Source organism: Bos indicus x Bos taurus, chromosome 15 (assembly GCF_003369695.1).
Source record: "Bos indicus x Bos taurus breed Angus x Brahman F1 hybrid chromosome 15, Bos_hybrid_MaternalHap_v2.0, whole genome shotgun sequence".
Classification (NCBI taxonomy): Eukaryota; Metazoa; Chordata; class Mammalia; order Artiodactyla; family Bovidae; genus Bos; species Bos indicus x Bos taurus.
Genome location: NC_040090.1, coordinates 3238283 through 3249859, shown reverse-complemented (window position 1 = coordinate 3249859; position 11577 = coordinate 3238283). Strand labels below are relative to the sequence as shown.

The window sequence follows — 11577 nt, the reverse complement described above, 5'->3', positions numbered from 1 at the left end:
AACCTGAAAAGTCAGGTCCGTGAATCAAGGCAAATTGGAAGTGGGCAAACAGGAGATGGCAAGAGTGAACACTGACATTCTAGGAATCAGTGAACTAAAATGGACTGGAATGGGTGAATTTACTCAGATGACCATTATATCTACTACTGTGGGTGAGAATCCATTAGAAGAAATGGAGTAGCCATCATGGTCAACAAAAGAGTCCGAAATGCAGTACTTGGATGCAGTCTCAAAAACAACAGAATGATCTCTGTTCGTTTCCAAGGCAAACCATTCAATATCATGGTAATCCAAGTCTATGTCCCGATTAGTAATGCTGAAGAAGCTGAAGTTGAATGGTTCTATGAAGACCTACAAGACCTTCTAGAACTAACAACCAAAACAGATGTCGTTTTCATTATAGGGGACTGGACCACAAAAGTAAGAAGTCAAAAAAACACCTGGATTAACAGGCAAATTTGGCCTTGATGTACAGAATGAAACGGCAAAGACTAAGAGAGTTTTGCCAAGAGAATGCCCTGGTCATAGCAAACACCCTCTTCCAACAACACAAGAGAAGACTCTACACATGGACATCACCAGATGGCCAAAAGTGAAATCAGGTTGATTATATTCTTTGCAGCCAAAGATAGAAAAGCTCTATATAGTCAGCAAAAACAAGACTGGAAGCTGACTGTGGCTCAGATCATGAACTCCTTATTGCCAAATCCAGACTTAAATTGAAGAAAGTAGGGAAAACCACTACACCATTCAGGTATGACCTAAATCAAATCCCTTATGATTATACAGTGGAAGTGAGAAATAGAATCAAGGGATTGGATCTGACAAACAGAGTGCCTGAAGAACTATGGACAGAGGTTCATGACATTGGACAGGAGGCAAGGATCAAACCATCCCCAAGAAAAAGAAATGCAAAAAGGCAAAATGGTTTTCTGAGAAGGCCTTATGAATAGCTGTGAAAAGAAGAGAAGCGAAAGGCAAAGGGGAAAAAGGAAAGCTATATCCATTTGGATGCAGAGAATAGCAAGGAGAGATAAGACGGCCTTCCTCAGTGATCAATGCAAAGAAATAGAGGAAAACAATAGAATGGAAAAGACTAGAGATCTTCAAGAAAATTGGAGATGCCGAGGGAACATTTCATGCAAAGATGGGCACAGTAAAGAAAAACATATGGACCTAACAGAAGCAGAAGATATTAAGAAGAGATGGCAAGAATACACAGAAGAACTGTACAAAAAAGATTTTCATGACCCAGATAATCATGATGGTGTGATCATTCACCTAGAGCCAGACATCCTGGAATGTGAAGTCAAGTGGGCCTTAGAAAGCATCACTACGAACAAAGCTCATGGAGGTGATGGAATTCCAGTTGAGCTATTTCAAATCCTGAAAGATGTTGCTGTGAAAGTGCTGCACTCAATATACCAGCAAATTTGGAAAACTCAGCAGTGGCCACAGGACTGGAAAAGGTCAGTTTTCATTCCAATCCCAAAGACAGGCAATACCAAAGAATGCTCAAACTACCGCATGATTGCACTCATCTCACACGCTAGTAAAGTAATGCTCAAAATTCTCCAAACCAGGCTTCAACAGTATGTGAACTGTGAACTTCCAGATGTTCAAGCTGGATTTAGAAAAGGCAAAGGAACCAGAGATCAAATTGCCAACATCTGTTGGATCATTGAAAAAGCAAGAGAGTTCCAGAAAAACATCTATTTCTGCTTATTGACTATGCCAAAGCCTTGCGTGGAATACAACAAACTGTGGAAAATTCTTAAAAAGATGAGACTACCAGACCACCTGACTTGTCTCTTGAGAAATCTGTATGCAGGTCAGGAAGCAACAGTTAGAACCGGACATGGAACAATAGAAGGGTTCCAAATAGGGAAAGGAGTACGTCAAGGCTGTATATCGTCACCCTGCTTACTTAACTTATATGCAGAGTACATCATGAGAAACACTGGGCTGGGTGAAACACAAGCTGGAATCAAGATTTCTGGGAGAAATATCAATAACCTCAGATATGCAGATGACACCACCCTTATGGCAGAAAGTGAAGAGGAACTAAAGAGCCTCTTGATGAAAGTGAAAGAGGAGAGTGAAAAAGTTGGCTTAAAACTCGACATTCAGAAAACTAAGATCGTGGCATCCAGTCCTGGCACTTCATGGGAAATAGATGGGGAAACAGTGGAAACAGTGTCAGACTTCATTTTTGGGATCTCCAAAATCACTTCAGGTGGTGACTGCAGCCATGAAATTAAAAGATACTTGCTCCTTGGAAGGAAAGTTATGACCAACCTAGACAGCTTATTAAAAATCAGAGGCATTACTTTGCCAACAAAGGTCCATCTAGTCAAAGCTATGGTTTTTCCAGTAGTCATGTATGGATGTGAGAGTTGGACTATAAAGAAAGCTGAGTGCTGAAGAATTTATGGGGTTGAACTGTAGTGTTGGAGAAGCCTCTTGAGAGTCCCTTGGACAGCAAGGAGATCCAACCAATCTGTCCTAAAGGAGATCAGTCCTGAGTGTTCATTCGAAGGACTGATGCTGAAGCTGAAGCTCCGATACTTTAGCCACCTGGTGTGAAGAACTGACTCACTTAAAATACCCTGATGCTGGGAAAGATTGAAGGCAGGAGGAGAAGGGGACGACAGAGGATGAGATGGTTGCATGGCATCATCGACCCGATGGACATGAGTTTGAGTGAACTCTGTGAGTTGATGATGAACAGGGAAGCCTGGCATGCTGCAGTCCAGGGGGTTGCAAAAAGCTGGACATGACTGAGTGACTGAAGTGACTGAATGGACGTCTCCACCCCTATACCACACACTCACCGCAGGAGAACCCAGGCTCCCACATGAGGTCCTCATGGTTAAGGGCATGAACTTAGGGTCAGGCAGTTGAGGGTTTGGTATTAATTCCATCATCTACTAACTTCCTTTGTTTGAGATCTGGATGCACCACACACATACCTCATGGGGATATTATGAGGATTAAAGGACATAATGCACAGAAAATTATTAGCACAGAACATTCAATGAGCTCACAGCAAAAGATTGGTCATCATTTGCATCTTGCAGAAAGGACAGCATTGAGAATGTCACAGTAGGACAAGACTGCAGGCTCGCAGGAGCCTGAGGCGTCCCTGCAAGTCCCGCTCTAGAGTCCCTGCTTCTTCATGAGCAGAGATCCTGGAACAGGTGGGTGGGCAGGGAGGAAGGTGGCTCTGTGACTCTGATCCCAGAAACAGTAGAAAGGAGTCAAGTGGAGAAAGAAAAGCTGAAGGCTGAGATTTCCTCAGTTGAAAAACTGAATCTGCCCCAAGTTGAAGAGCCGGAACAAGGGGACCAAGGACCGAGGATTGGCTGTAAGGATGACAGCGACTCTCTAGAGAAAGGAGAGAGAGGGGAGCCGTCCTAGAAGCCGGGACCTTTGAACACACCCACAGATGGCTAGGAGAATGTTAAAGAGGGCCCGATACCTGAGGCCAGACCGCACAGGGGCTGGAGGAGCAGGCCACCCCGGGAGAGACCCCTTTCTCTTCCACCACGTGGTGACTCCAGGAGGTACTCACTGCTCCATCCAGCCCTCCAGTCCCCCTCGCCGCCTCCACTTGGAAAGCCACCACTTCTGGCCACACCCCGCATGCCTTGCTGAATCCGAAGAAAGAGGGCCAGTCCCCCCCCCAGCCCTGTGAACAAGGACCTTCTTTCACCAGACCCTGGCGGGGGGGGGCCTTTGGGAACGGGACCTCTGCCTGGTCCCGGCTGCCCCGAGGGGCCACTGCAGTGAAACCCCCCAGTGCCACCCGCTCCTGCCCTGCCGGCAGGAGTCCCACTCCAGCTGTTACTTCTCAAAGTCCCCCTGCCCTGCCTGCAAAGCCAGAACGAGGGCTTCCAGGATTCTCCAACAGAGAGGACTCCTCCAAAGTGCGCAGCAAAGAGACAACAGTCAGGAGATGCTGTGAGAACGTGGCTTTATGACCCAGGGAGGCTGGGGGGCAAGGGGGCTGTGGGTGAGACCAGGCAGGCAGAGGGGCGGTGGTGGGGGGAGCAGGGTCTTCCGCCTCCAGCTTAGTAGGAGCAAATGAAGGGCAGCCGACACTTGCATGAAGCTCGTCGCCAGTGACCCCCTGCAGGCAGAGAGCACAGTGCTGTCAGTCCACCTGAGTGTGGCCTGTGTCCCCCAGTGCCCGGCCAGGCACCTCTCAGCTCACCTTTGCCGGCCAACCTGAGGGCCGTATGTCTCCCCATGTCCCAGCTAGCTACGATAACTGATCTCTTCCCTTGCAGAGGCAGTGTGCTAAGGGCTTCCTATGGACTGTCCTTCCATCCTCACAGTGATGCCAGGAGGTCAGGGCTGCCAGCACTCCCACTTCACAGATGGGGAAAACTGAGGCTCAGGGGAGTGATAACCTGCCCTGATCTCAGCAGACAAGCAGTGAATGGAGCCAGATGTGGACCTCGGCCATCTGAGCAGCCCGTGTGGTCTTCGCCCCTGTTCTAAACTCCCGCACGTCGGGCAGCCCTGCTGTTGGGAGCTGGGGAGTCATCTGTCAGCTGGCCCTAGTTCCCACATCTTTCCCGTGTCCCTCGGCCGCACCTCCCATTCCCGAGTGTCCCTCCCATTTGTCCCACACTCTCTCCTTGTCACCGTCCCGTCAGAGGAAGGGAAGGAGCCTCGCTGAGTCTGGAGGACACAGAGCCCCCAGCCCGTCCAGGACCCCTCACTGTGGCTCTGAGGATCCTTGCACCTCAGCCCTGCTCATACACAGGGTGCAGTTCTCTAGTGGGGGAGGCTGTGTGAGGGGAGGCGTGTCTGTGCAGCTCACAGGGGCATGTGGGCGAGTCCACCACCTCCCTCGTCCGGGCGCCTGGCCCCCTCACCTTTGGTGCTCAGGTCCACGCAGTGGCCTTTCCCATTCCCAGGCTGCCCTCGGGCCCAGTATCCAAAATTCCAGCGACTTCCATCGGTCCAGCGAAATGTCTTGTATATGGACTACAGAAGAGAGAGGCTGGGTCAGAGGGCAGAGGTCCAGGAAGACAGGTGCTGGGGCTCCTAAGTCCCCTGAGCATCCCTCCTGGACGTCTATAATCTCCTCTCACTGTGTCACCTGGATAGGACCCCACCGTACAGACCCACCCCTGAGCGTTTTCAGGCAGTGACACGGAAGAGCAAACATCGCTTCCAGCTCTCACACAGAGCAGGCTTCTCAAACTTCACTGAGCAGACACATCTCCTGGCGATCTGGTGGAAATGTGGATTCTGATCCAGGACGTCTGGGGTGCGGCCCAGGATCCTGTATTTTAACAAGCTACCAGGTGATGTTGATACTCTGGTCCCGGGACCACAGCTGAGCAGAAAATGTGACAGCACTTACTCAGGCACCGCCCCCAGGGTCACTCTGAGGGAAGGACCCCCTCAGAGATGAGGACACCGAAATATGGAGGCAGGCATTCAGCCACTAAGGGACCAAGCTGGGTGTGAACTCTTGTCTCCTGACTCCAGTGACGGACTGGTAGACATTTCACAGCCAGCTCTGGTGGAAAGTGTGAGGCAGACGAAAGAAAGAACACGGATGAGGAGGAGAAGCGCTCAGTCATCACGTCTAAGTCAGCACAAGCCAGCTTCCGGGGCCAGGATGAGGCTCGGTGGGGGCAGGTGGTGCCTTGAGGCACTCAGAAACACTCGAGCCCCAGGCCTTCCCTGGTAGTCCAGTGGTGAAGAAGCTGCCTGCCCTTGCAGGGGCCATGGGTTCGATCCCTGGTCCTGGAAGATCCCACATCCCACAGAGCAACGAAGCCTGAGAGCCAAAACTCCTGACCCAGGGCTCTAGAGCCTCTGACAGCACCTGTGAAGCCTGTGCACCCTAGAGCCCATGGTCTGCAACGAGAGAAGCCACCCGGTGAGAAGCCCGAGCATCACAACTGGAGATCAGCCCCTGCTCGCTGCAACTAGAGAAAGCCTGCCATGTACTAACAAAAACCCATCGCAGCCATAAAAAAATAAAAAAAATTTTTAAGATAGTGAATTGATTTTACAGTATTAAACCAACTTGAAAAAGAAAAGAAAGACCTTCTGATACCAGGAAATTTGCCCTTCATTTACCCAGAGCTTGATGATGACGCCGATCCAGACCTTTGCTTGGTTGATCCTTCTGGCCCAGCGTGAGATGCAATTATCGAAGAGGAGGTTGTGGATGGAGATGAGGTTGCCTCCGTAGCACTTCTTGCAGATGCTCTGCACAGAGAATAGTGGGGTAGAAAATTCACTGTTTCTTGCAAGTCCCTGAGTCTGCAGAAACCCTTCTTAAGGAGCAACGCAAAGAAATCAAGGAAAATGATAAAACGGGAAAGACTGAGAACTCTTCAAGATAATTGGAGATATCAAGAGAATATTTCCTGCAAGGATGGTCACCATAAAGGACAGAAAGAGTAAGGACTTAAGAGAAGCAGAAGAGCGTAAGAAGAGGTAGCAAGAATACACAAAAGAACTATACAAAAAAACGTCCTATGACCCAGATAACCATGATGGTGTGGTCACTCACCTCCCACCAGACATCCTAAGTGTGAAGTCAAGGGGGCCTTGGGAAGCATTACTACAAAGAAAGCTAGTGGAGGCGATGGAATTCCAGCTGAGCTATTTCAAATCCTAAAAGAAGATGCTGTGAAAGTGCTGCACAGAATGCTGCTGCTGCTAAGTCGCTTCAGTCGTGCACAGAATATTTGGCAGCAAATTTGAAAAAACTTCAGCAGTGACCTCAGGACTGGAAAAGGTCAGTTTTCATTTCAGCTCAAAAGAATTGCAGTGCCAAAGAATGTCCAAACTGCCATACAATTGCCCTCATTTCACATGTCAGCAGGTGAAGCTCAAATCCTTCAAGCTGGGCTTCGAGAGTGCACGCCCAGAGAACATTCAGAAGTGCTGGCCGGGCTTCGAGAGTGCACGCCCGGAGAACATTCAGAAGTACTGGCCGTGTTTAGAAAAGGCAGAGAAACCACAGATCAAACCGCCAATATCTGTTGGATCCAGAAAACATCCATTTCTGCTTTATTGACTATGCCAAAGCCTTTGACTGTGTGGATCACAAGAAAGGACTGTGGAAAATTCTTCAAGAGACAGGGATCCCAGACCACCTGACCTGCCTCCTGAGAAGCCTGTGTGCAGGTCAGGAAGCAACAGTTAGAACAGAACATGGAACAACTGACTGGTTCCAAATTGGGAAAGAAGTATGACAAAGCTGTTGATAGTCACCCTGCTTATTTACCTTATATGCAGAATACATCATGTGAAATGCTGGCCTGGATGAATTACAACCTGAAATCAACAATACCAGGAGAAATATCAACAACCTCAGATATTCAGATGATATCATTCTAATGGCTGAAAGTGGAGAGGAACTAAACAGCCTCTTGATGAGGGTAAAAGAGGAGAGTGAAAAAGCTGGCTTAAACTCAACATTCAAAAAACTAAGATCATGGCCTCAGGTCCCATCACTTCATGGGAAGCAGAAGAGGATAAAGTATAAACAGTGACAGATTTTCTTTTCTTGGGCTCCAAAATCACTGTGGAGATGACTGCAGCCATGAAATTAAAAGACATTTGTTCCTTGGAAGGAAAGCTATGACAAACCCAGAGCTTTTTAAAGCAGAAACATCACTTTGCCAACAAAGGTCCTTTAGTCAAAGGTATTGTTTTTCCAGTAGTCATGTGTGGATGTGAGAGTTAGAACATAAAGAAGGCTGAGCACCAAAGAACTGATGCTTTCAAATTGTGCTGGAGAAGAGTCTTGAGAGTCCTTTGGACTGCAAGGAGATCCAACCAGTCCATCCTAAAGGATTTCAAACTTGAAGATTCATTGGAAGGACTGATGCTGAAGCTGAAGCTCCAATACTTTGGCCACCTGATTCTAAGAGCTGACTTATTGGAAAAGACCCTGATGCTGGGAGGGAGTGAAGGCAAAAGGAGGAGTCTGCAGAAGATGAGGTGGTTAGATAGCCTCAGTGACTCAGTGGACATGAATCTGAGCAAACTCCAGGAGATAGAGAAGGACAGGGGAGCCTAGCGTGCTGAAGTTCATGGGGAAAAACGAGTCGGACATGACTTAGAGACTGAAGAACAACAACGGACTATTCTAAATGCTTTTCGTGTATTAGCTAACCCTCACCTCAACTCCTACGTGGGACCATACATTGCCATCTGACAAGTGAGGACACAGGAGCCCGGAAAGGTGAAGTGACTTGTCCAAATGAAACAGCTGATGAAGGCAGCTCCGGGATTTAGCACAGGTACACCTCACTCCAAAGCTTTTTATCTAAACCAGTGGATCTCAAAGTGCAGTCCCTAGACCAACAATAACATCAACTGGGAATGGGTTATAAATATAAACCCCTACACCCCAGATTTGCTAAACCTGAAATTGAGGGGATTCGCCCCAGAGACCTGTGTTCTAATCAGACTTCTGATGCATCCTGGGACTTCCCTGGTGGCTCAGATGCTAAAGAGTCTGTTTGCAATCTGGGAGACCCAGGTTTGATCCCTGGGTCAGGGAAGAGCCCCTGGAGAAGGACATGGCAACCCACTCCAGTATTCTTGCCTGCAGAATTCCATGGACAGAGGAGCCCGGTGGGCTATACTCCATACGGTCGCAAAGAGCCAGACACGGTTGAGTAACTAACATATTCTGATGCATGTTATGCTTGGAGAACCACTCGTCTAAATAATACGGAACAGAAGGTTGAATCCACTCTGTCTCCCCCACACCCAGACCAACACAGCAGCCTCCTTGCCACTTACCAGAGCTTTCCTAAATATGTTTGGTGTTTGTACCATCAGGTAGCGGCAGCTCTTGCATCCAGGGGTCCCCAGAAGTTGCACTGTCTCCTCTTCCTTGGGGCACTGCACGTCCTCATCTAAGTCATCTGGGTCTGACTCTGAGTCCCCCTCATCGTCGTGGGTGTCCTCGGCCTCCTCTCCCCCCGACTCCACCACCTCACCACTCAGGGCCAGCTCTCCTTCCTGCCCCCCTGAGCCTTCAGCATCCTGGCTCAGGTCTGCCTGTGTCTCTGGACTGCCCACATGGGGGGCATCCTTCTCTGCAAAGAAGAAATAACCTGCCATCAGACCAAGTACCACCTTCCTCCAGGACCGCGGACAGCTCTGATGACTCCACCCAGTCTTCCTACGGACCCCATCTGCAACCAAAGACGGGAAGGATCCCTTGGGGGTTGGATGAACCAGAATTCTTGCATCACACACACAAATGCATGAGAACCTGATGCCAGCTGACACCACGTGCGGGTAATTTGGGAGGGAGAGATGTGAGAAGCCCTCATCTTCACAGGGGGTGTTTTCCCTTGCAAAGGAACCCTGGGGGAATGTTCAGGTCACAGCTCTGGGTCCAGGAGAAATCTAACTAGAGAGGGGCTGGGGCAACTGAACAGGGGCCTGTGGCCCTGGACCTACCAGAACAAAAAACAACACAGGAAAGATGAGAGGAAAATGGATGAGAAGGGAAGGGGAGCACTCACCCAGATAGAGAGCAGAAACTGTCCCCAGCAGCAGAAGGAGCAGGAGCAGGCAGCCTTTCATGTCCCTGCAGGCTTGTGACAGACACAGCTCCACGTTCCCTCCTGGGGTCTTCCCTTGTGTCTGCACGGCCCCTGGAACACAGTGGAGAGGCAGGGTCTGCTCAACTGGTAGACTAAAGGGCAAAGTAGAGAGCTTCCTTGTCTCCCAGCGAACAGACCCCGAGCTGGAGGATCAGGGGAAGAGCAGGGGGTTGTCAGCTCAAGTCCCTTTTCCTGAGAGCGTGTCACTGCTCCCTGGGCCAGCCCTCAGCTCAGACCGGCTCTTCTGCAGGCATAGGCGTGCTCACCTTCAGGGCCAGAGTCAGACACACTGGGGAAGAAGGGGGAGGACAGGGGTCATTAAGGTGCACAGGACCGGAGTCCCCGCTGGTTCCCATACAGAGCCCGGTTCTTCCAGCCCTGGGCCTGTCCTCCCGAGGAAGCCGAGGAAGTCTTACCTCCTGAGAGTCTGAAGCCTCCGCTCTCAGCCTCTGGCTGTTGGCACACAGAAGCTGCCCTTATACCAGGCTTTGGGGAAGTGGGAAGAGGCCAGGAGGATTGCCCCAGGCTAGGGGGTTGGACAGCGGGGCTGATAAGAGGTTGGCTCAGTCCTCCCACCCTTGGGCCGTGCTCTCTGTTGGGACGCCAGGGACCTGCCTCCTGTTTGGACATAGATGTCCCAACACCCTAGTAGGCTCCAGAAGCCCCCGTGACTACTGTCCAGACTGAATTTTTATCAGTGCCCCTAAAGGGTCGAGGTCTGTACAATCCTCTTCAGTCCCAGAAGCAGCCTTCCCTGGGTCAGTTTTCCAGCAAATGCCATGGAGGATCCGGGGGGCAGGGAGACCAGGGGGAGGAGGGGGAGGGTAAGGGAGGCTCGGCCCTCCTGAGCTCTTGTTAGGCCGTGTGTGCACGCTTCCTGTGCGTCACATCCCTGGATCCTCACCTTCCTCACCTCGGTCCCACGAGGACGTGCGATCAGCCCGACTTCACTGATGTGAAGAATGACTGAGATTCAGAGAGGGCAGGTGACTTGCCAAGGTTGTGTGGGAAGTGGGGCAGCTGGGATTACTAAGCCTTTGAGGCTGAAACCCTTCTCTGTCTGTCTGTCTCCCCCCTTCCCTTCTTCACTCTCTTCCTGTTTCTCCCTCTCTCTTTCTCATCTTTAAGATGAAAAATCGATGCTCTTCCCTTTCTGCTGCCACTCTAGTGAAGGTTCTCAGCCTTTGCATCTTAAGGTTTGCAGGTCACACGGTTCTATGTTGGAGGCTGGGGGTGTGATCTGTCCTGTGTCTCATAAAGTTTAACAGCATCTTTGGATCTCTGCCCACTGGAAGTCAATCGTGCCTCCCCCAGTCAGGCACTAGGATATGTCCTCACACATTTACAAATAACAATGGAAAGTAAAATTGCCCCTCTCAGGACCACTGATCTAGAGCAGGCCATTTCGTCCAGCCTTGAGCCCTATCTGCTGGCAAGGAGACAGCAGGTGGATTTGGAGAGCTTCCTACAAGGTCGTTCTGATGCTCTGTGGGCCGCCCTCCTGCCCACCCGCACTCCCCGTCTCCCACCAGCTCTGTGTCACCACCGCGGAGAGCAGTGAGGGGCGGCGAGGGAGACACCGGCCTCGGCTGCAAAAGTTCAGGGAACACAGAAGTATCCAGTAGTCAAGATAAATAAATACTTTGTGCAATTTTTCTTAAGTATCAGCATAAACGCCAAAGTACCGTGATGAACAAAATGTCTAAATACTGATCAAGTTCCAGCCACATTCACTGCAATCCAAGGAGAGGCCAGCAAGGGCTGAGGCTGGATTCTGCCAGACGTCCCGGCCCTGAGCCCGTGGACCCGTCCAGGTGGGGCCTCCCTCTGGGGTACCCTCGCGGGACACTGCATCGTTGTTCCTGCACTCCTGCCCAGCCGTCCAGTGCTCAGGGCACCAGGGACAGGGCGCCCAGAGGCTGACCGGCCTGGATGCCTGCCCCTGCTCTGCTCTCCCCAGGGCCCT

At 50.5% G+C, this 11577-nt stretch overlaps 1 protein-coding gene across 1 annotated transcript; it reads right to left on the bottom strand.

Moving 5' to 3' along the window:
- Positions 1 to 3966: 3966 nt before the first annotated feature.
- On the bottom strand, positions 3967 to 10062 carry LOC113905275 (proteoglycan 3-like). Its single transcript, XM_027562306.1, has 7 exons — positions 10028 to 10062; positions 9878 to 9900; positions 9531 to 9662; positions 8797 to 9095; positions 6109 to 6240; positions 4887 to 4998; positions 3967 to 4132 (listed from the first exon to the last, which is right to left on the bottom strand). The coding sequence occupies exons 3-7, from the start codon at positions 9589 to 9591 to the stop codon at positions 4074 to 4076; spliced, it is 663 nt and encodes a 220-aa protein (XP_027418107.1). The 5' UTR covers positions 9592 to 9662; positions 9878 to 9900; positions 10028 to 10062; the 3' UTR covers positions 3967 to 4073.
- Positions 10063 to 11577: the final 1515 nt, after the last annotated feature.

Excerpts from the sequence above, each read along its gene's own strand:
- LOC113905275 (XM_027562306.1), bottom strand. The coding sequence starts at position 9,591 with ATGAAAGGCTGCCTGCTCCTGCTCCTTCTGCTGCTGGGGACAGTTTCT. Across the intron at positions 9,096-9,530 it reads AGTTTCTGCTCTCTATCTGG|AGAAGGATGCCCCCCATGTG; the intron begins GTGAGTGCTCCC and ends TCTTCTTTGCAG. Across the intron at positions 4,999-6,108 it reads GCGTCATCATCAAGCTCTGG|TCCATATACAAGACATTTCG; the intron begins GTAAATGAAGGG and ends TCTCTTCTGTAG.